A 25520-nucleotide genomic window follows, 5' to 3' on the forward strand; every position below is an offset into this window, starting at 1 on the left:
CCCACCACCGTTACCTCTCTCACCAAGTCCTGTGCTCCACTGAGAATTAGATCTAAAAATGCTCCCTCTCTCGTCGGTTCCTGAACCAATTGCTCCATAAAGCTATCATTTATTCCATCCAGGAACGTTATCTCTCTAGCGTGACCTGATGATACATTTACCCAGTCTATATTGGGGTAATTGAAGTCTCCCATTATTACTGCACTACCAATTTGGTTAGCTTCCCTAATTTCTCTTAGCATTTCACTTAGCAATTCCCTCCCAGTCCTCTCTTAGCATTTCTCTTAGCAATTCCCTCCCAGTCCTCTCCAATTAAGGAGCGAACTGGGAGGGAAGTTCCCAACCCCGTACCCTAACCTCCCTTCCCCTTCTCTACCCTCCCCCTATCTCTATCCTAGCCCCCACCCCATTTTTGTAACTCACGTTTTGCTCCTGCAAAGGAGCAGGAGCAAGTTGCAAGCGCTGGCACAGCAGCAAATGGCCGTTGTTCCAGGTGCCTCTAGCCCCGCCCTGCCCCATCTCCCAGACTGCCTCCTTTAAAGGCCCCGGCACTTACACGCGTCTCGGGGTTTACTCATGTGGCCGGGTCCGTTTGAAAATTTGCCCGGCGCACGTAAAGCTCGGCCACGCACGTAAACCCCAGGATTTACATGCGCCGGGGTTTTAAAATCCGGCCTTTAGTTAGTGCATTAGCTATACCAATTTTCAAAACAGATTTACATATGCAAATCCATTTTGAAAATTATCGCACCAAATATAACCCTCACAAGTTACACCTGCTATTTGCTGTGCACCAAATTTTCCTGAAACTTTAAGTTCATACCAAATTTTACAAAGTATGTTCATAAATCCAAAACTCGCCCCAATACCACCCTATGAACGCCTCCACTCAGTCCAGATAAACTTTATTTATTTAAAACTTTTGTATTCCACTACTTCCAGTAATTTAGTTCAATGCGGATTACAAATTAAAACATTCATAACATTGTGTTGGGAATCCTGGCAGCGGGCAGCCACGGCCGGGTCCCCCCTTACCTTCGGGCTTGTGTTTCTCACCGCGACCTGCTCTGTTTTACCTCGGGCCACGTCGGGGCCTTCCTGCGGCGTCCTCCCCACGAGGAAGATGCCGTCAGCATCTTCGGGCTGCCCCCCCACCCCTTAGGCATGCGTGCACACCTCACCAGCATTTAAAGGGTCCACGGCGGGAAACCTCGGCCCGGCACCAAAGTTCACGTCATCAGCTGGGGACTATATAAAGAGTCTCGGAGACCTTCATGCCTTGCCTTGGCAACTGGTCGATTCATTGAGTAGCTAGTTGCTGATCCTGCTGTTCCTGTGTTCCTGCCTGCCTGTTCCAGCTCCTTTCCTGTGTTCCTGCCCTCCTGCCTGTTCCATCTCCGCTCCTGCTTCCTTGTTCTAGTTCCTGTTTGCTTGATCCTCTGGTTTTGACCTCGGCCTGGCTTCTGGTATTCCTCGTCTGCAGCCCATCCTGATTCCTGGTTTGTCTTCTGGCTTCGTCTGTCTTCCGCCTGCCCTGACTACTGGCCTGCTATCTCGTCTCACACCTCAGCTGCCTGCCTAGACCTCTGGCTCATCTCCGACTACTCCAGTCTTCAGCCTGCCTCAACTTGGACTGTCCTTCAGATTCCTCTTCGCCAGGAGACCCTCGCCTAAGTCCTGCCGCCCCGGCACCCAAGGGCTCAACCTGCGGGGAACGTGGGCTGGTATAGGTGAAGGTCCCGTCTGGTCTCCTAGCTCTGTGCCGCCTCCCAGCTACGACCATCACTGCAGGTCTCCCTTCAGTGAATCCTACGTATACATTAGCCAGCCCAAGGATCGACGTGCTCAACACACTGTAATACAAACTTCAAACACCACCAAATAAATATACAACAAATATAATGTAATAATAGAGAAAAGTTCAGCAAATAGTGTATAAGATCAACTTTGGTTTCAAGTAAGCTTCCACAAAATATACAGAGCTTTCAGCTTCTTTTTAAAATCCTTTAAATCTTTTTCATTTCTTAAATGAGTGGGAAGCACATTCCATAAAGTGGGAACCACATGAGAAAATACCCTATTACTGATCCATTGAAGCTTGTATGCACGTCCAGATGGCTGCACTAGCTATTATCAACCGAGTGAACCTTAAAATTCATGCAGGAGTATATGTCTGCAATTTATCACCCAGCGTGCATATAGATTCAGAATACAGAAGTTTATGAGCAATCTTAAATTGGGCCCTCCATTGCATAGGTAACCAGTGCAGCTCTTTTAATACAGGCATTATGTGCTCTCAAGGTTTAACACCTGTAAGTAATCTGGCAGCAGCATGCTGTGTGAGTTAACCAATAAGCCTTGATGCTTTTGATGCAATTGAAACATCAATCTCTACTTCAGAGGAGAGGTTTGGGGGTGGTGGGAAAGAGGAATTTGGAATCAGAGACAACCAACACAAGCCTTGACTTGTTTAGTCTGGGGTACTGTTGCACAGATATTAAGGAAAAAACACAGGACTGCTTCTACAGCCAAGTTCATAAGCAAAGCACATCAAGCAGCACTGACTGATACATGGAGGTAACCTGCACGGTGCGGCAGATACTACTATGGGAAGCTTGCTGGTCAGACTGGATGGCTCATTGGTCCTTTTCTGTTGTCATTTCTATGTTTCAATGAGTTGCTCACCAGCATAAGGTTTTTTAGGAAACCTAGCAGCAGACTATTACAATAATCCAGCTGACCATACACCATAGTCTGTAACACAGATCTAAAAAGTTCCATTTGGAATAAAAAATTCAGAGGTCTCAGCAGCTTAAGTTTATAAAATGTAGTCTTTGCAATATTCTTAACGTGGGCCCGAAACGTCTAAAATGACGCCTAAAATTCTGACCTCTGTATGAAACTTACATACAAACACGACATACATGCATAAGTTTACACATAGGGACAGTTAAGGAAAATTGCTTCTTACCTGCTAATTTTCGTTCCTGAAGTACCACAGATCAGTCCAGACAAGTGGATTTATGCATCCCTACCAGCAGATGGAGGCAGAGAACAAAAATTTGAGGCACTGCTACATAACCAAGAGTGCCACCTGCAGACCCTCAGTATTGACCTGTACCCAAGCCAAGATGTCTGCCTTAACAAAATCCAATAAATCTGGGGTGAAGAGATACTTAAAGGTTGGAGCCCCCTGAAAAAAAACTAAAAACTATGTACACTTCTTATTACTCTGAGCACATCACATATCAGCTCAGCAACATCCAGAAGCGAAGAAGTCTTTCAAAATATGGGGACAGGTCTCTGGACTGATCCGTGGTACTTCAGGAATGAAAATTAGCAAGTAAGAACCAATTTTTCTTTCCTGTTTGCCCAGACAAGTGGAATGTATCTACTCCTGGGGGAAATCTGCACAATAAAATTTAAAATTCTGCTCATAAAAAATGTAAATTGTGGGGCGGATTTTAAGAGCCCTGCTCGCCTACCAAATCCGGGCGGATTTAGGCGAGCAGGGCCCTGCGCGCCGGTGAGCCTATTTTACATAGGCCTACCGGCGAGCGCAGAGCCCCGGGACTCGCGAAAGTCCCGGGGTTTTCTGAGGGGGGCGTGTCGTGGGCGGGTCCGAACCACGCTGCGTTTTCGGGGCGTGTCGGGAGCGGGCCCGGGGGTGTGGCTACGGCCCGGGGCGGTCCAGGGGCGTGGCTGCACCCTCCAGACCCGCCCCCAGGTTGCGTCCCGGCGCGCTAGCGGCCCGCTGGCGCGCGGGGATTTACGTCTCCCTCCGGGAGGCGTAAATCCCCCGACAAAGGTAAGGGGGGGGGTTTAGACAGGGCTGGGCGGGTGGGTTAGGTAGGGGAAGGGAGGGGAAGGTGAGGGGAGGGCAAAAGAAAGTTCCCTCCGAGGCCGCTCCGATTTCGGAGCGGCCTCGGAGGGAACAGGGGTAGGCTGCGCGGCTCGGCGCGCGCCGGCTATACGGAATTGATAGCCTTGCGCGCGCCGATCCAGGATTTTAGCGGATACGCGCGGCTACGTGCGTATCTACTAAAATCCTGCGTACTTTTGCTGGCGCCTGATGCGCCAGCAAAAGTACGCCAAATCGCGTGGTTTGGAAATCTACCCCAGCGTGCACAAAAACTTAAAATTCTGCAAAATTCAGCAAACTTTATATTGGCCAAAATAACACAATTTACATGACGGTCCGTAAGTAATTACATTTTAAATTAAAGAAAAAAGTTATTACTTAAAGATGCAGAATTTTAAATATTTTGAGCAGAATTTCCCTACAAAATCACTGTAAGAGTGTCCCTTCCACTCTCATTCCCTACTCTCCTGGCCACTTTGCCCTCTCAGGCCCCAACTCCTGCACCTGCCGGTATCTCTCCCCTCCATCTCTAGGTTCAACCCCTTCCATTCTATCTTCACTCCCAGAGTTTGACCCTATTCTCAGTACTGCCCCTCACACAGGCTCCTTCTGTCCCTCCCCTCTCTCAAACTCATGCTCCCTTTCTCTAGTGCACATACACACACCCTCATACAGGCTCCCTCACTCTCTCGCACACACACATCCCCTCATACAGGGTCCCTCTCTCTTGCATGCACACTCTCATAAGCTCCCTTTCTCTCTCACGCAAACACCCTCACACAGACTACCTATGTGTCTCTCTCACGCATTCCTTCACACAGGCTCTCTCTCACACATACACAATCCCTTCACACAGGCCAGCACCCTCACATACACAGGATCCCTTTTTCATACTCATCAGCTCCCAATCTCTCACACACATACACACTCCTTCACAATCTCCTCATATAGGCTCCTTCTTTCTGGCACCCACACTCAAATACTCCCCTGCTCTCTCCCCCCCCCCCCCCCCCCGCTTACCCTCCCTCGTCTCTCTCACATGCCCCTGGTCTCTCTCACACCCTCCTGCTTACCCCCCTACTTTCTGTCTCTCACCCCCTCCTCTCTCTCCCCCTCCCCTCCTCTCTCTCATACCCTCTCCCCCTCTCCCTTCTCAGACTCCCTCACACCCCCTCCCCTCTCTCATACCCTCCTCCCCTCCCCTCTCTCACAACCTCCTGCTCACCCCCTACTTTCTGTCTCTCACCCCCTCCCCCCCCTCCTCAGACTCCCTCACACCCCCTCCCCTCTCTCAAACCCTCCTCCCCTTCCCTCTCTCACATCCTCCTCCCCCTCCTCACACACACACACACACCTCTCTATATATATTCATGCTCACCGAGACCTTCATCTTTGCCATGAGTGGAGTGCGTCTCGAGACACACAGGGGCCTTCATGTTCACCTGGAATGGCACACACACTCCATTTGCAGCACGCCATGGCCTTCATCTTCGCTGCGAACAGCGCGCCGGGGGCCTTCATCTTCATCACAACCGGCACGCTGGGGATCTTCATCTTCGCCACAAATAGTGCGCTCTGTTCGCAGCATGCCGGGGTCTCCTCTGCCATTTTCTGCTCAGTATTTGGCAATTCTGCGCAGGGGGGAATTCTGCACAAATTCCCCCAGGACTAGATGTACCCAAGCCCCTCTATTCTAGGAGGGAACTCGAAAGACCTGCACGCAACACACTTTCCCCAAAAACGCCTCCTCTGGCACCCGCACATCTAAACAGTAATGTTTGGTAAAAGTGTGAAGAGACGGCTACGTTGCTGCGTGACAAAACTTCTGCGGAGAAAGCAGTTGATACTCTGCCCAAGAAACCGCTCACACTCTAGTAGAATGTGCCTTCAGAGCCACTGGTATCTGATACCCTTACAAACATGAGCAGAGCAAATTGTCTCCTTCAGCCACCGAGAAAGGAATATGTGTCTTCCAAATGCTGCAACTGAGTGCGCCACACATTCAAAAGATGCAAGTCTCTCTCTTGCGGGGAATCTTTAGACCACTCTGGAAAGGCCGGCAACTCCACCATCCGATTCCCATGAAAAAAGGACACCACCTTCCATAAGAAAGGGAACCCTGCTCAATGTGACCCCCACATTAGAAATATACAGAAAAGGATCTCTGCACGACAGCACCTTCAATTTTGAAATCCACCTGGCAGAATAAATGGCTACCAGAAACACTGGTAGCCATTTATTTTCAACATCAGGTCCTTCAATGTCGCCCTTCTCAAAGGCTCAAAAGGCGCTCCACAGAGTACCTGCAAAACCAAATTGAGATTCCAATCCAGACACAACTTCTGAACTGGAGACCGCAAATGCTTGACACCCTTCCAGAAACGAGCCACAACAGGATGAGAGGCCAAAGACCTCCCCCCACAACTTGCCCCTAAGGAAACCCAAAGCGGACACCTGAATACAGAATGAGCAATAGGCCAAACCCTTAGACAAAAACCCTCCTGCAAAAAAAGCTAAGATCTGAGGAACATCCATGGATAAAGGATCCATTTTCTGAAGTAGGCACCACAATTCAAAGACCCTCCAGACTCTGGCATAAACCAGAGACATAGAGGGTCTCTAAGTCCGGAGGAGCGTGGAAATAACTGGTTCTGAATATCCTTTTAGCCGCAAACTGCCTCTCAAAAGCCAAGCCGTGAGACCAAAGTGATCCTCCCGATCCAAAAATATGGGGGCCCTGCTGAAGCAAACGCAGCAGATGAGCCAGCCTGAGATGCATTAGATTGTGAACCATGGAAGTCACGGCCACTCTGGTGCCACCAGAACCACCTCCCTGGATACAACTTTATGGACCGCAGAATGCAACCGATCAGAGGCCACAGAGGAAACACATACAGAAAAATCCCAGTAGGCCAGGGGCACACTAGAGCATCTAGCCCCACCGAACTGGACTCCCTCTTGCGACTGAAAAACCTTAACGTCTTTGCATTGGCCCACGTCGCCATGAGGTCCAACTGGGGAACACCCCATCTGTCACAAATGTGAATTCCAGGCTTCCAGGGACAGTTCCCACTCCCCCAGATCTAGCTGCTGCCTGCTGAGGAAATCCACGTGCATGTTGTCCAGTCAAGCGACGAGCGAGGCCGCAATCCCTTTAAGATGGCATTCCGCCCACACAAATAACAGCTGGTTCTCCCGAGCCACCGCGGGACTCTTGGTCCCTCCTTGCCGGCTGATGTAAGTCACTGTTGTCGCACTGTCCGAAAACACTCGAACCATGTATCCATGGACCAAAGGCAGGAACACCTCCAGGGCTCTACGCACTGCTCTCGTCGCCAGGCAATTGACTGACCAGGTTGCCTCCATCGCTGACCAAAGACCCTGAGCCAACTGTCCCAGGCACACTGCCCCCCAGCTCTTGAGGCTGGCATCTGTGGTCACCACCCACCAGTTTGGGGCCTCCAAGTCCAGTCCTTTTTCCCAGCTGGTCCTTGACAGCCACCACGAAAGACTGGACCTGGATTCTCGTAGAAGAGTTAATGGAAGATGATTACTCCTCCGACAATGGATTCTACCTGGCCAAAAGTGCCTTTTTGAAAAGGATGCATGTGAGCAAAGGCCCAGGGAACCAAAGTCAAGGCCATGGAGCCCAGCGCTTAACGAGTAATCCCAGACCTTCGGCACCAACAGGCTCAAAAACGCATCACCTGCGCCTGCACATTCGACAACCTGCCACTGTCAGAAACACTCTTCCCTTCCGGGTATCGAAAAAGGCTGCTAGGTATTCCAATGTCTGAGATGGAATCAGGAGACTCTTATCTACATTGATCACCCAACCCAGAGATCTCAGGGCATCCATCACTTCTTTGTACTCTTCCTCCGTCTTCACCTGAATCAGCCAATCAGCTAGATATGGATGGGCCAGGATTCCCTCTTACCTCAAGGCCGCCACCACTATCACCATCACTTTCGTGAAGATGCAGGGAGCCATAGCCAACCTGAAAGGAAGGGCTCAAACCTCTGATGATCCTTTTCTTACAAGCTTTTACCTAATGCTCTTTCAACCTCATAAAAGTAGCAGATATATCCCCCCTATAACTTCTCGCAGCCTTCCATCCTTTACCAAAGCCTTCCATCCTTTACCAAAGCCTTAATAACTCCCTCCTAACTGCTAGAGCTGCAATTTTTTTGCTCATATTTGCAACATATAGTATCTTCCCGCACTGTAATATAATGTAATTGTCTATTTTTTTCTATTGCATTTGTTCCTTCCTCATTCCTCTTCATATTGCACTTGTTCCTCCCCAGCAATTTTCCTGCACCCCCCGCCTTAATCTTCCCCTCTGCCTGACCCTTAACAATCCTCCTGTTTATATTGTTTGCAACCTGTTTTTCACTTATTTAAATGCATTTTACTCTGCCTCTTAAAAATTAGCGTGTACCCCACTTCTTTAGTATTAGCGTCTGCTTTTTATCACCTTCAATTGTGCCTTAGATGTAACAAGACCTGTTTCTTTACTTGAATATTATTCTATCCAAGTTCAATTGTTCAATTGTAAAGCACTGTTGCTAGTCGTTTTTGTTAATTGTAAACCGATGTGATGTTACTAAACGAATGTCGGTATATAAAAACTGCAAATAAATAAATAAATATGCCTCAGTCCAAAGACCCCAGAACTCTCCTCTGCGGACCTCTGCTATCACCGAATGCAACAGCTCCATGTGAAAAAGTGGAACCCACAAGGCTACGATTACCTTTTGCAAGTCCTGAATGGGTCAAAAAGTGCCCTCTTTCTTGGGAACCTCAAAATAAATGGAGTACCTCCCTCGCCGTCGCTCGTCCAGAGGGTCGGGGACAATTGCGCCCAAACTTATTAGCCTTTGCAGGGTCCCCTCCACTGCTTCTCATTTGTTTCGCAATGAGCAGTGTGACTTCAGAAAAGCCTCCCTGACCAGGCGCGAAAATTCGAATGCGTAACCGTCTCTTACCCCTTCCAGGACCCATCGGTTCAAGGTGTTCTTGTCTCAGTCCCCGTAAAAGCGGGACAACCTGTCCCCTACCACTTCCACTGAGGAGTGGGCAAGTCTGGCATCATTGGAAAGACTTTCCTGCTCCGGTCCCTTGACCGGCTCCGTCTCTAGAGGACCTGCTGGAACTCCAAAAGGATTGCTGGTGTCCCGACAACTGTTTTGCCCCTGAACCAGAGGTCTCTTTGCTGGAATGAAATTTCTGCGAAACCTGAAACCAGGACCTGGAAGGAAAAATCTTCTTATTGCTTTTCTTATCCTCCGGTAAACGGTTCCCTTTGGACTCCCCCAAATACTTCATCAGCTGATCCAAATCCTCACCAAACAGAAGTCTTCCTTTAAAAGGCAGAGTACAAAGCTGGGATTTGGACCCCCAGGTCTGCCGATAAATTGCACAACCACAAAGGCGTGCATGCCACCACTGCCAAGACCATGCTCCTGGTGGATACATGTAAAAAAATCATACAGCACATCTGCCACATAGGCTAATCCCGCCTCCAAGCATGTGAAATGCCCCGGACTGAGTGTCCTGGTAGAAGCCTACTCCTGTGCTTTCTGAACCCAGCACAAACAGGCTCACTGCATCAGGCTGCCACCGCAGGCTCAAGGCAGACACCTATAACATGTGCTTTAACTGAATTTCCATCTTGCGGTCCTGAACATTCTTCAGAGCGGCCGAACCCGCTACTGGGATCGTAGTCTTCTTAGTCACAATGAAGGTTTTCCTCCATCCAAGGACCGAGCTTCACCAAAGTCTTACCGACCATCAAGCCTGCTTCCGGGAAATCCCACTCCCAGGTGATCAGCTTCTGAATCTTCTTAGGCAACGGGAAGGCACTGGGAGGATCATGCAGCCCATCCAGAACCGGATTCTCTCCCTCACTGTCTGACTCTCCTTGAGTCATCTTCATCCCCAACTCCTCCAACACTGGAGGGATCAGGGGACTGAGCTCCTCTTTTTTAAACAGACAGACCACATTAGGGTCAACACCTGGATGAGGATCCTGACTCCATCAGGGTCCATGTCTGCTTCCTGATGTGAGGCAGGATCATCTTGCATATCAACAGAATCATCCAGATCCCTGGGATCAACCTCAGCACCAGCACGCCACGAGCCCAGGTGTTTAAGCAGATCTCTCGAACCTCTCGCCATGCCAGCCTTGGCCTCTTAGATGGGGCACTAGTCCGTCTTTCTCTGGACCTCTTCTCTCCTGCACCCTTCCGTGCCAAGAAGTCTCTGTGTAAAAGCAGGACAAACTCTTGAGAAAAATCCTCCGGTTCCTCGGCCCCATGTGAGAGAAGACTGCCATCGGAGCCTGTACCTCCCTCCTGATTCTCTTCATCCGCCTGCACCACAGGGGAGAGGGGAGGGGAATCTCCGGGATCCCGGAGGACTGAAGACTCCAGGACTCGATCCCCCGAGGTCACAACAGAACCCGCGGCTGCCCCCCGCCGGGCCACAGGCATGGCCCCCAATGATCGGGAGGCCCTCCTCTCCTTGGAGCCACCTGCAGAGCTTCTCTCTGCTCCTGATGCACAGCCTGTGAAGAGGGAGCAGGAAGTAAAATGAGCCGACCAGAACCAGCAGGCCCTATAAGCCGCCTTGGGCGGCTTAGGTGCCATCTGCCATGTGTTAGGAATTTCAATGCAGCTCGAGTGCGCCGACACTGAAGTAGGCCGCAGCATGTGGCTGCCACACCACTCCGGTGAAAATGTGCGAAATGCGTCGGCTCGACCCGCACACAGCAGGACTCAGTGGCCAAAGCGACGCATGGCCCAGACTGACTGCTCCACAAGCTTTCCCCGCTGAGGAAAAAAGGAAACAGCAGCAGACTCCTTTAGCTCTCCCTCCTGCAGGCCTGAACATCTCCCGCTGACAGACACCGGCCTCAGACTGAATCTTCCAGCCTCACAGGTACAAACAACCCTGCTCTAGTTTTCCCTTCCTAAAAATCCTTTTTTTTTTTTAAACTTAATAAACAGAACAAAAAAAAGAGTACTTCTCTGAGCAGCTGCTAGCAGGAGGAGACATCGGAGGTAAGAGGGAGCCAGTACCCTAGCTATCAAAACCTCCGGAAGCAATGGGCTATAACAGACAGGAGTTTTCAACTCCCCAGATGCCCAGCTCAACCCAAGGAATGGCCCACAAAGGAACCTAACACCTCGGGGAGCTCCATCAACTTCTTTTCACTCTCACCACACTTTCAGACAGAGAAATACTGATGGATTGCAAGTGGCACTCTCGGTTATGTAGCAGTGCCTCAAAGCTTTGTTCTCTGCCTCCATCTGCTGGTAGGGATGCATAAACTCACTTGTCTGGACTGATCCGGGGTACGAACAGGAACTTTCAAAGCAGCGCTAGGGTTGCTACTAGCTCCAGATTTTCAGGACAGGTTGATACAGTCCTGGTTATACCCCACTGCATGCTGAGACTTATTCTGATTTTACTAAGAAAAGCAAGACTCAAAGTACCTGCATGCAGGAGAGTAAAACCAGGGCTGGATCAACCTGTCCTGAAAATCTGGAGCCAGTTGGCAACCCTAAGTGGCAAGCAAGCACACACTTGCACGCATTTGTCAGCCCATGCCAAGGGATGCAACCATTTTATAATATACGCGCATATATGCATGCATGTTATAAAATAGCCTGACCGCATGAACGTGTGCTCAATTTTAAGTGGAAGCACGCCTGTTCGTGCAAATGCTGTTTCTACTGTGTAAGTGAGGGCATTTTAAAAGACACTCATGTCAACGCCATTGCCAGTTTTCCCAGTTCATTCCCAAATTGCCCAGTTAAGGGACCGGATTTCCAAACCTTAGTTTAACAGCCACCCTTCCCCCGTTAGCCAGGTCCTTTAAAAGCCTGCTGATCTGCCTAGATTTTTGTTTTACAACTTACATGTCATCCATAGCAGACGTTAAATGGTAGGGGACCCCAGTGTGCGACCATTCGCGAAAGTATTTACAGGCAAATTTTAGGTAAAATCACGGAATGCCCCTGCCCCACCCATTTTGGAAACTTTTTATTTATGCATTTCCGGGCGACTTTTAAAATCCGCTTGGCACGCACCAGCCCAACATATTCACATCCCATAACTGATGCATGTGTCGGCTTTTAAAATTCACCTTATATTGGGTGGACAATTTTAAAATGAAAATTACCCCATGCTGTTTGGATTCTAAAATAGACTTAAAGGATTACTACTTTTTTCACTACAAGAACCCACCCCCCCCCCCCCCCCTTGTTCTTTGAAAGAATAGGAAAAAAGGCTGTGGAAAAAGTGCTTTGAAAGCATCTTTTTAATTTGATTAAATTAAAAACAATTTTTATTACATTTATTTTTTCTAGAAGTCACTTGATAATACTTGAAATGCAGTTTAAAAATCAATCAATAGTCTGAGATGTAGACTCTTACGTGTGACTTTTGCTGGAATCTTTTGACAACATTGTGAAATTTCACTCTTGAAGGAAAGGGAGATTCCTTATCTTCTATTTTCTGTAATTCTTCTTGCTGTGTAAAAATGAAAAAAAAAATGTGCATTATTCGAAGAGAACTGAACTATTAACTGACATGCCATGATAGCCTAATAAATAACTTATTGGTTTAGAAGGTAAGATGCTTACTATTACAATCTGTAACTTAAATTCATATAAAAGTACAATGTCAACAACTATTTTGACGAAATTCAGAGTTGCTAGTTTCCCCTCATTAAAATAGAGACTCTATGTCTTGTAATCAATAGAGTTATTCTCCATCTACTGTCTCTATCCGAAAACAAATTCCCAACTCCCATCTGCTAATATGGGAGGTTAAAGGGATGCCACCAGCATTGTTATAATGACAAAGACAGAGGTCTATGTTTAAAACTGTGGTGAACAGGTAAGTTATCCAGCTAAAGCTAGTCAGATAACTTAATTCGGATATCTAATGGAGCACTTCAGTTTAAGTGCTCCGCTGAATACAGATGGATAAAGTCCTAGTCAGTCAGCTAAAGTTATCCATCTAACTGCAGGACTTCTCTCGGCATAACTAAATTTAGATGGATAAAACTGAATATCAGAGTTATCCTGTTAACTTAACTCCATCTCGGAATGCCTATGACTTATGGGCTAACTTTTATCCAGCTAATGACTTAGCCAAATAAATTAGTTATTAACCGCAGTGGCAAACTTAAAAATCATGGTTTGTTCGGCCAAGTCTCGAACTTGGCTGGACAAATAATATGAATATGGACCTTATATATATTTTTGACATTTTTTGGTAATCTAGATTTTTAATAAAATCACATAATGGTAATTAGCATTTATAACATTTTTTGCTGGATTTTTCAAATTGAGTTTGATATAACCTTGTAGGTGTGCTACAGCCGACATTCACTTACTTCTTTAGAGAACATAAGAACATAAGAAATTGCCATGCTGGGTCAGACCAAGGGTCCATCAAGCCCAGCATCCTGTTTCCAACAGAGGCCAAAACCAGGCCACAAGAACCTGGCAATTACCCAAACACTAAGAAGATCCCATGCTACTGATGCAATTAATAGCAGTGGCTATTCCCTAAGTAAAATTGATTAATAGCCATTAATGGACTTCTCCTCCAAGAACTTATCCAAATCTTTTTTGAACCCAGCTACACTAACTGCTCTAACCACATCCTCTGGCAACAAATTCCAGAGCTTTATTGTGCGTTGAGTGAAAAAGAATTTTCTCCGATTAGTCTTAAATGTGCTACTTGCTAACTTCATGGAATGCCCCCTAGTCCTTCTATTATTCGAAAGTGAAAATAACCGAGTCACATCTACTCATTCAAGACCTCTCATGATCTTAAAGACCTCTATCATATCCCCTCTCAGCCGTCTCTTCTCCAAGCTGAACAGCCCTAATCTCTTCAGCCTATCCTCATAGGGAAGCTGTTCCATCCCCTTTATCATTTTGGTTGCCCTTCTCTGTACCTTCTCCATCGCAACTATATCTTTTTTGAGATGCGGCGACCAGAATTGTACACAGTATTCAAGGTGTGGTCTCACCATGGAGCAATATAGAGGCATTATGACATTTTCCATTCTATTAACCATTCCCTTCCTAATAATTCCTAACATTCTATTTGCTTTTTTGACTGCTGCAGCACACTGAGCTGACGATTTTAAAGTATTATCCACTATGATCCCTAGATCTTTTTCCTGGGTGGTAGCTCCTAATATGGAACCTAACATCGTGTAACTACAGCAACGGTTATTTTTCCCTATATGCAACACCTTGCACTTGTCCACATTAAATTTCATCTGCCATTTGGATGTCCAATCTTCAAGTCTTGCGAGGTCCTCCAGCAATGTATCACAGTCTGCTTGTGATTTAACTACTCTGAATAATTTGTATCATCTGCAAATTTGATAACCTCACTCGTCGTATTCCTTTCCAGATCATTTATATATATATTGAAAAGCACCAGTCCAAGTACAGATTCCTGAGGCACTCCACTGTTTACCCTTTTCCACTGAGAAAATTGACCATTTAATCCTACTCTCTGTTTCCTGTCTTTTAACCAGCTTGTAATCCACGAAAGGACATCGCCTCCTATCCCATGACGTTTTAGTTTTCGTAGAAGCCTCTCATGAGGGACTTTGTCAAACACCTTCTGAAAATCCAAATACACTACATCTACCGGTTCACCTTTATCCACATGTTTATTAACCCCTTCAAAAAAATGAAGATTTGTTAGGCAAGTCTTCCCTTGGGTAAATCCATGTTGACTATATTCCATTAAATCATGTCTTTCTATATGCTTTACAATTTTGTTCTTGAGAATAGTTTCCACTATTTTTCCCGGCACTGAAGTCAGGCTCACTGGTCTATAGTTACCTGGATCACCCCTGGAGCCTTTTTTAAATATTGGGGTTATATTGGCCACCCTCCAGTCTTCAGGTACAATGGATGATTTTAATGATAGGTTACAAATTTTAACTAATAGATCAGAAATTTCATTTTTTAGTTCCTTCAGGACCCTAGGATGCATACCATCCGGTCCAGGTGATTTGCTACTCTTTAGTTTGTCAATCTGGCCTACTACATCTTCCAGGTTCACAGTGATTTCGTTCCGTTCGTCTGACTCATCACCCCTGAAATCCATCTCCGGAACTGGTATCTCCCCAACATCCTCATTTGTAAACACGGAGGCAAAGAATTCATTTAGTCTTTCTGCAATGGCCTTATCTTCCCTAAGAGCCCCTTTAACCCCTCTGTTATCTAATGGTCCAACCGACTCCCTCACAGGTTTCTTGCTTTGGATATATTTAAAAAAGTTTTTATTATGAGTTTTTGCCTCTATGGCTAATTTCATTTCAAATTCTCTCTTCGTCTGTCTTATCAATGTTTTACACTTAGCTTGACAATGCTTATGTTTTATCCTATTTTCTTCAGATGGATCCTTCTTCCAGTTTTTGAAGGATTTTTTTTGGCTAAAATAGCCTCTTTCACCTCACCTTTTAACCATGACAGTAATCGTTTTTCCTTCCTTCCACCTTTCTTAATGCGCGGAATACATATGGACTGCGCCTCTAGGATTGTATTTTTAAACAATGTCCATGCCTGTTGAACACTTTTAACTTTTGCAGCTGCACCTTTCAGTTTTTTTCTAACTATTTTTCTCATTTTATCAAAGTTTCCCTTTTTAAAATTTAGTGTTAGAGCTGCAGATTTACTTATTGTCCCCCTTCCAGTTATTAGTTTAAATTTGATCATGTAATGATCACTGTTGCCAAGTGGCCCCACCACTGTTACTTCTCTCACCAAATCTTGCATTCCACTAAGAATTAAATCTAAAATAGCTCCCTCTCTTGTTGGTTCCTGAACCAATTGCTCCATGAAGCAATCATTTATTACATCCAGGAACTTTATGTCTCTAGCAAGTCCTGATGTTACATTTACCCAGTCAATATTGGGGTAATTGAAATCTCCCATTATTATTGCACTGCCAAATTGGTTTGCTTCCCTGATTTCTCTTAGCATTTCATCATCTGTCTGACTATTTTGTCCAGGTGGATGGTAGTATACTCCTATCACTATACTCTTACCCAACACACATGGGATTTCTACCCATATAGATTCTACTGAGCATTTAGTCTCTTGTATGATCTTTATCCTGTTGGACTCTATACCCTCCCGGACATAAAGTGCCACACCGCCACCAAGTTGATCCTCCCTATCATTACGATATAATTTGTACCCTGATATAGCACTGTCCCATTGGTTATCCTCCTTCCACCAAGTCTCTGTGATGCCAATTATGTCAATCTCATCATTTGCTGCTATACACTCTAACTCTCCCATCTTACTACTTAGACTTCTGGCATTGGCATACAGACATTTCAAAGTGTGTTTTTTGCTTGTTTTAACAACCTGCTTTTCAGTTGTTTGGGATAATTAGTTTCAATTTGCAGAGATAGGAAAATTGGTTCTTACCTGCTAATTTTTGTTCCTGCAATGCCACAGATCAGTCCAGACTTCTGGGTTTTGCCTCCCTTCTAACAGATGGAGACAGAGAAAGTTTTACTGACATTGCAACATAACTCGAGATGCCACCAGCACAATCCCTTCGTATTGATAGGTACCCAAGCCAAGATGGAAACAACAGTAATCACTATAACAAATTTATATTCTCCTGAACGAGCAGTGGGAAGTTAATAACTCAGAGCAGATAACCTTGACCTCAATTAAAAAAAACATGCAGGACTACAAAAAAAACCTGCGCCTATAACAGATCAAGCGGACTCTCCAAACCCAAGACTTCCACTGGGCGGAACTCTTGACTGATCTGTGGTTTTAAAGGAATGAAAATTAGCAGGTAAGAACCAATTTTCCATTCCCTGTATGAACCCTGATCAGTCCAGACTCCTGGGATGTAACAAAGCTTCCCTAAATGGGGTGGGACTGTGAGTGTCCTGCTCAAAGCATACTTTCTCCAAAGCTCCTTGACTCTGCGGCCTGAACATCCAAATGATAACGCCTTGCAAAAAGTGTACAAATTCTTCTAAGTAGCCACCCTACAAATCTCCTGGGGCAACACCTTTTTGACATTCAGCCCAGGATGCTGCCTGAGAACGGGTCAAATGAGCCTGTAACCCCTCCAGAACAGGATGACCCTGACAGATGTACATAGAACCAAGAGCATCCTTCAATCACCACGCAACTATGGCCTTTGAAGTTTTACAACCCTTTTTTGCACCACTCCCTAGTACAAAAAGGTGATCAATTAGCCAAAAACTGTTAGTGACTCAAGGTACCTCAACAAAGCACGCTTGACATCCAAGCGTCTAAACTCTCTAGCATGAGGCACCACAGCATCTAAACTTGAAAAGGAATGCAAGTCCACTGACTCATTCAAGTGAAATGATGAAACCACCTTCAGCAACAAGGGAGGAACCGTCCCCAAGGAAACCCCGGAATCCGAAATCCTCAAAAAGGATTCTCTACAAGACAATGTCTCAATTCTGAAATCCTTTGGGCAGATCAAATGGCCACCAAGAAAACCACCTTCAAAGTGAGTTCCTTCATAGTGGCCCTCTTAAGAGGTTCAAATAGCGCAGCATACAGGTTTTTAAGGACTAAGTTAAGGTTCCAGCAAGGACACAACTTCTGAACCGGAGGACGCAAATGTTTCACCACCCCCCCCCCCCCAGAGAAAACACATTACATCTGGATGCGCCGCCAGAGACGCTCCCTGTACCTTGCCTCGTAGGCAGCCAACACCACCACCTGAACTCTGAGGGAGTTAAAAGCAAACCCTTCACCAAGCCTTTCTGCAAAAAATCCAAAATATGAGCCACAGAGGCCCTCATAGGCTTCACTCCCTGTTCCAAGCACGAGACCTCAAAAACTTTTTAAATCCTCACATATGCCAAAGAGGTGGAAGTCTTTCTTACTTGCAAAAGAGTAGCAATCATGTCCTCAGAATATCCTCTCTTCCTTAAGCACTTCCTCCCAAAAGCCAAGTCATGAGCAGAAGCAAGCCACCTGATTGGAATATATGGGACCTTGTCGCAGAAGCTTTGGCAGATAAACTAGTCTCAACAGTCCATCCACCGCTAAGTTTTTCAGGTCTGCAAACCAAGGTTTCCTCGGCCACTTCTGTGCCACCAGGATCACCTTGCCCAGATGGATCTCTATCCACCACAAGACCTTGCCCACCTGTGGCCATGGGGGAAATATGTACAGAAGAATGCTGCTCGGCCATGGCAGAACTAAGGCACTGACTCCTTCGCTTCCCGCTCCCTTCTCCGACTGAAGAACTGCAGGACCTTGGCATTTTGGAAAGTCATCTTTAGATCATGTGTGGCCTGCCCCATCTTCAGGCGATGAGGCGTATTGCTTCCTCTGAAAGTTCCCATTCTCCGGGATCCAACTGCTGACAGCTGAGGAAATCCGCTTGCACATTGTCTGCTCCCGCTATGTGAGAAGCTGCTAACAGCCCCAGATGCTCCTCCGCCCAGTTAAACAACTCCTAGTCTCTTGAGCTAGTGCCAGATTCTTGGTACCTCCCTGTTGATTGATGTAAGTGACCATCGTCTCATTGTCTGATAAGATTCTCACAGGCTTGCCCCTCAACAGCGGCAGGAATGCCTAGAATACCAACCGCATTGTCTTCGTTTCTAGGCAGTTGATGGACCACAATGCTTCCTCCTCCGACCATAGACCCTGAACAGACTGGGAACTCTCAAGAGAGTAGTGACCACCGCATCGGAATAGCCTTTGCCCTTTAGATGCTGCCTCTCAAAAGCCAAGCCGCTAAACAGAAGCGATCAACCTAGTCGAAACAGACAGGTCCCTGATGGAGTAGGTTCGGAAGATGGGGAAACCGCAGGGGACCTTCCACCACCAGATTGACCAAATTCGCAAACCATGGCTGCCACGGCCACTCGGGTGACTCTCTATGCGCCTGAGTACTTTGCCTATGAGAGCCCAAGGAGGAAATACGTAAAGCAGAATTGTTGTCGGGCAGGGAAGAACTAGAGCATCTACTCCTTCCGCTCCTGTGTCTCTGCGGCGAGCAAAGAAGTGCGGAGCCTTGGAATTCTTGAACATCGCCATCAGATCCGTGTGAGGAGTGCCCCATCTGTCGCAAATGAGTTGAGAAGCTCTGTCCGACAGCTCCCACTCGCCTGGATTGAGTCGATGCCGACTTAGAAAATCTGCGTGAACGTTGTCGACCCCGGCTATGTGGGATGCCGCTGTGCTGAGGAGGTTCTGTTCCGCCCAGTCGATTAACAGACGAGCTTCCTCCGCCACCGGCCGGCTCTTGGTTCCGCCTTGTCGATTGATGTAAGCCACTGTGGTCGCATTGTCAGACAGAACCCTGACCGACTTCCCCTTGAGAAGTGGAAGGAATGCCTGCAATGCCAGCCGTACCACTCTGGCCTCCAAATGATGGATGGACCACCAGGACTCTTCTTCAGACCACTGTCCCTGCACCGATTTTCGCAGGCAAACTGCACCCCAGCCGCAGAGGCAGGCATCTGTGGTCACCACTGTCTAATCCAGGACCACCAAGGGAACTCCCCTGCTCAAATGATCCGCGAGCAGCCACCAATGCAGACTGGAACGAGTGGAGTCCGTCAGGGGCAGGCACTGATGGAATTGTTCGGAGACTGGATTCCAGCGGGAAAGTAAAGCTGACTGCAAAGGACGCATATGAGCAAAGGCCCATGGTACCAGCTCCAGAGTCGAAGTCATGGAACCTGGAACCTGCAAGTAATCCCAGACCTTCGGATGAGGTTTGGAGAGAAGTACTCTCACCTGGCCTTGCAACCTGACAATGCAATCGGATGCAAGAAAGACTCGCCCCTTCTGAGTGTCGAACACAGCTCCCAAATATTCCAACGATTGGGAGGGGATTAGGTGACTCTTGGACATATTGACCACCCAACCGAGAGCATTCAAGAGTTGCAGCACATGCTGAATCGCTGCCTGGCAAAGCGTTTCCGACTTTGCCTGAATCAGCCAATCATCCAAGTAGGGATGCACCAACAACCCTTCTCTGCGTAGCTGTGCTGCGACCACCACCATGATTTTGGTGAATGTCCTGGGAGCTGTAGCAAGACCGAAAGGCGGTGCTTGGAACTGAGTGTGCCGTCCTAGGATGGCAAACCTCAAGAACTTCTGGTGATCCTCCCTGATTCCGACATGCAAATACGCCTCCATGAGATCTAGAGACGCTAGAAATTCCCCCGGACGAATGGAAGCAATGATCAACCAAAGCGTCTCCATGTGGAATTGGGGGATTCGAAGACATCTGTTGACCCCCTTTAAATCGAGGATGGGTTGGAATGACCCTTCTTTTTTTGGAACCACGAAGTAAATAGAGTAACAGCCCCTTCGCTGCGCTGAGGGAGGAACCGGAACAATGGTGCCCAGGTCGAGAAGGCGTTGCAAGGTCTGCTTTACCGCTCGGAATTTTGCGGCATACCCGCATGGTGAAATCAGAAACTTCAAATTATAAATATTCAGCTGGAAGAGAGCTCATAATGGATATATCTTGCAACCGTCATAAATGGCCTCAATATATTTGTGGCTTATTAATAAAGCCTATGATACTTAAGGCTAGTAAAATCATAGGTTGCAGATATATTTGTTTATGCACCCACCGGTGCGATAAGGCTGAGGCACAGTCACTGTATGATTTAAGTAAATAGTGTGTGCACTTATCTTAAATGCCACGTAGAGAGAGCTGGCTTGCACAGTCCTGAAACACTATAGTGTCGGAGGTTAACTTCAGGACTGTGCAAGCCAGCTCTCTCTACGTGGCATTTAAGATAAGTGCACACACTAGTTACTTAAATCATACAGTGACTGTGCCTCAGCCTTATCGCACCGGTGGGTGCATAAACAAATATATCTGCAACCTATGATTATACTAGCCTTAAGTATCATAGGCTTTATTAATAAGCCACAAATATATTGAGGCCATTTATGACGGTTGCAAGATATATCCATTATGAGCTCTCTTCCAGCTGAATATTTATAATTTGAAGTATTCTGTTTTTCAGCTGCACTTGTGGGTCATATTGAAATCAGAAACTTGGCATGGTCGGTGTGCAAAATCTAAAGTGTAGCTGTGTTTTATCACAGAGAGGGCCCACTGGTCCGAAGTGATCCACCTTGGGTAGACTGTGAGTTACCGGGTCTAACGAACCATCGTCCCCGAAAGGGCTGAGCCCATGATTGCTGCCTGCCAGCATTCTGCCGAAAGGAAGGAGTGGACGAGCGGGACGTTTTCGATTCCCACAAAAGCAGGACCTAGAAGAAAAAGATCCTCTCGACCGTGGTTTGTCTTCTGGTAGCCGATGAACCTTATTCTCGCCCAAGGACTGAACCATGTCCTCCAGCGCTTTGCCAAAAAGTAGCTTTCCTTTAAAAGGGAGAGAACCCAACTGGGATTTGGAAGACACATCCGCCGACCAGTTTCTCAACCATAATAATCTTTGGGCCGAAACAGCGGAGACCATGGACCGAGCAGAAGTCCACAGGAGATCAAAAAGGGCATCCGCACTTTAAGCTACAACGGCCTCCAGGCATCCTGCCTGAAGAACCTCTTCCTCAGAAGAGAATCATTGGCCTGCAGCTGTTGCACCCAGCAGAGTCCTGCTTTCAAACCGAAATTGCTATACATCGCTGCATGGACCCCCAGCGCAGAGACTTCAAAGATTTTCTTCAGCTGCACCTCAAACTTACGATCCTGCAGATCCTTGAGAGCCGTGCCACCTGTGACCGGGATAGTCGTCTTCTTCGTGACCGCAGCCACGGCTGCATCCACCTTCGGGACTCGGAGAATGTCCAAAGCCTCCTCCGGCAGAGGATAAAACTTATCCATTGCTTTCGTGACTTTTAACCCCATATCTGGGGTGTTCCATTCTCTGTAGAGCAGATCCATAGCCGAGAAATGGAAAGGGAAAGCCGTAGGAGGACCCCTCAGACTCAACAACACAGGGTCCATAGATCCTAAGGAAGCCTGTTCCTGCACTGCCTCAATGCCAAACTCTTTCAAAATGGCGGGAATAAGAGGTGCCAGTTCCTCCCTTCGGAATAGCCTTACCACCTTAGAGTCATCTCCTTCCACGACATGGGACTCTCGCTCAGCACTCTGTTGCTGGTCCCCCTCACCCTCAACCCCCCTCGGAGGATGGGTAGGCAGGTCCTGATCATCACGGTCCGGTGAGATATCTGAGGATGAATCTGAATCGTCATGTGGCACTATGGACCTCAAGGGGCGCTTAGCATTAGGGGCCCCTTGATCCACCCGGTGCTTGGACCGTTTCCGGGGCTTAAGGGGCAGTGAGGATGAAATTTTGTCTGAGCCCTGCTTCTTAGAAGCTCTTCTGGCCTTAAAGGCCTTGTGTAAAAAAAGTATAAAATCCGAATTAAAAGAGGATGAGGAGGAGGAATCCTCCTCCTCTGCAAGGTCATCCCCGAGTGAAAACGGGTAAGGGCAGGTCGATTTGGCCACCCTCCCCCCCCCCTCGAGAGCGGTCGCTGAGGCGATAGTGAAGGCGACAAAATGTCATCCCCCGATGCGGCCGGAGCTGCCGCGCTGAAAGTATCCAAAATGGCGCCCGTTCCTGCGCTCAACGGGAAAGGGGCAGAAGAAGCAGCAGGAAGCTCCCTGAACATGTGGGAAACTGAAGTAACCCGCAGCATGACCTCCCCAGCGGTCGCAGAGGTGCCCTCCCCCCCAGGTAGACAGGCGGTGCACAAACTGTCCCACGACAACCGAGCTCACGCTGAGCCGCATGCCCGGCATACTGACTTCCACGGCATGTTGGGTGGAAGAGAGGAAAGTCAAAAAATCTTTTTTTTTTTTTTTTTTTAAATAGCTGCAAACTGGGGAAAGTTCAAAATAAGCACCGCAGGAGGGAAAGGAGAGCCAAGACAAAACAAAAGAACGTATTTATTTTATTTTACTTGCCCGGTACAGCTAAGGTCGTGCTGCTGGTTCTCCTGGGGTGAGTGAGCCGGGCTCCCCGGTGTCAACCCCGAAGCTGCCGTGTACTGGCTATCAGGTCCTCGACCACAGTTGCAGCTGCCTCACGAACCAGGGGGGATGGTCACTCAGGACCTAGCAACTTCCTGGGAGGCTGAGATCTTTTGTCATTGTATTTTTCTTTTTTTTTCTTTTTAAATGAGACAATCCCCTCAAAATGAAATTAAACTAAAACCAAATTTAGTCACCTGAAACAACTGACCAACAATCAATCACACTCTGCTGGAGACAGTAAAACAGGCAGGCTGTGAGTGGCACCTAAGCATATAAGGCAGAGTCTGTCAAAACTTTCTCTGTCTCCATCTGCTGGTGGGGAGGCAAAACCCAGGAGTCTGGACTGATCCGGGTATGTACAGAGAATTCCAATTTTTTTTTTTAATCTCTTTTTTCTGGGGGGGGGAATACAGACTGCAGCTTTTACACCTCCACCATATGCTGGAGACAGAGAAATACTGAGGGACTGCAAGTGGCACCTCAGGTTATGTTGTAGTGTCAGTAAAACTTTCTCTGTTTCTATATGCTGGAAGGGAGGCAAAACTCAAGGGTCTGGATCGATCTGGGTATGTACAGGGAACTGCTGTTACACCACAGAGGAAGATGAAAGTAAAGTATCTTGGAAATGTGATTCAACCATTATAAAATCTTTGACTTAAAATGTTAGATGCTAACCAAATGACACTGCAACAATGTCTTACTATGCCTGGGTGAAGCAATGAACCAATAGCACTTGTCGTGATAGCATAATAGCCCCAATTAAATATGACCTGGGATTTTTTACTCTGATATAATTTTAAAAATAAGTTGCATAGCATAAATATTTCCTTTAGTATATGCAAAAAACAAACATTTTCATGTGGTTTTGAGATTCAATTACACATGATGTAATAGTAATATTCTGTTTGAAAGATCAAACAACCTTCTGAACAAACATGTAAGGCTCTATAAACATCATATTTAATGTTCTAACTAGTTGTAAAAATGAATGTTTACTTAAATAGGGAAGTGTATGTACTATAAAGCATTTGACACTCATACTTGATTATTCCATTTTCTTTTACAATGCTGCCAAATAAAATAGCATACATACTACATGCTTTTGCGCATAAATACATGCACACTACATGCCTTTGCGGGGATAAAAGGAGGAAGACAGGTACTTGTCCTTCCACACTATGTCTCAGGACCATCCAGGCCATATGAGGAAGCTCAACTTTCTGCCAAGGGAGGTTGACCTCCTTGTGAAGGAAGACATGAGGGTACAAAACGTCCTGTATGGCACTGGGTCAAAGAGAGTTGGCTCTTACCAAAAAGAGCAAATTTTGGAGTGCATTCGCCACAAGAAAAATGCTATTTTAAGACTAGCAGAAGTGTGGTAGAATTATGCCACAAGTGGCATGACCTGGTCGAGCTGTAAAACACATGTAGTGTATTTTACACAGATGCGTGCCGCGGGGAGGGTCGGGGCACACACAGGTCACCTTGACGGCAGTAGAACAGCTGCTGTTGACCACCATTTCAGAGTCGGCTGTGGCTGGGGTGGTGGAGCTGGACACCTCCCGACTGCACCAGCAGCAAGGAGAGCATGGTCTATAAGATACCTTGTCTTAGTGTATGTAAACAGATTGATTTCTACATGGCTTATAGTTTGTGTGGCTATACCAGGTCCTTTTATTATAATGATCCATGGCACATGAACACCCAGAGAAGGGCCAGATTCACCCCTTGGCTCCAGAACACCAGGTCTGGTGTGTAGGCCACTGCACTATAAGATAGGTGGATCGGTTTTCTGAATGTACTATAATACTATAGTAGCACCTAAGTTCTGCACATGGCTTCCATTATAGAGGGCTTGCCTTCCTAACTGAAGACAGGCACATGGTGATATTCTGTTGCATCCATATCTATATGGACACATGACCTAGTGCTGTCCACATTCCTTTCACCTCCGACCCCCAACTAAATGGACAATTCATAGGCATATTATCTATTCCACCCTATCATTTGAATGTGAGAGCTAAACTTGCGGAGCGCCATAGTTAGAGCAAACAACCCTTTCAAGAGGGTATGCTGATAGTTGGTGCCCTCAACAGTTAAGCAGGCTGAGTAAATATATGTTTGGAAGAGGTACAGATTTGAGACTTTCAGTGGAGTATCAGGACGTGCTGAAAGAGGGCTTGGGGACCTGCACTATTAATATTGAAATTCCTGAGATACACACCTAAGATGTGAACCTAAAACATGTATCATTATCACTACTGCAGGGGCCAATAGGAAGAACAGGTAGGGCTGACCAGTGTCCAAAGGCCTCACCACCACATCCAACAGCTGCCAGACACATCAGAGGAGGAGAAGGAGACAGATGAAGAGCCACCCGGGGGGGAACAGCAGTGGCAGCTATCTACTGAGCCAGAGGAGGATATGGAGGAGGAGCAGGAGGAAGAGCAGTGAGCTGGGCCTGAATCACTGCAAGGTGAGCTGGTAGGCAGACACCTGCAGAGGAGGAAGCTGCATAACACCTACAGGTGGAAGCCAGGCCAGCTGATTGCCTCCTTATACATTTGAATGGACATGTCCTGGAGGAAGTGGATGTACTCCGCCCAG

The 25520-nt window shown here is 47.0% G+C and overlaps 1 protein-coding gene across 3 annotated transcripts in view; it reads right to left on the reverse strand.

The window, feature by feature from the left end:
* The window catches only part of CC2D2A (coiled-coil and C2 domain containing 2A), a 404582-nt gene that overhangs the window by 345493 nt on the left and 33569 nt on the right, over window positions 1–25520 (reverse strand). For all 3 annotated transcript variants that reach the window (XM_029590744.1, XM_029590748.1, XM_029590757.1), the window contains exon 6: window positions 12306–12401. In XM_029590744.1, the coding sequence (XP_029446604.1) occupies window positions 12306–12401 (96 nt within the window). The remainder of the gene's footprint in view (window positions 1–12305; window positions 12402–25520) is intronic.

This window comes from Rhinatrema bivittatum, chromosome 1 (assembly GCF_901001135.1).
Source record: "Rhinatrema bivittatum chromosome 1, aRhiBiv1.1, whole genome shotgun sequence".
NCBI lineage: Eukaryota > Metazoa > Chordata > Amphibia > Gymnophiona > Rhinatrematidae > Rhinatrema > Rhinatrema bivittatum.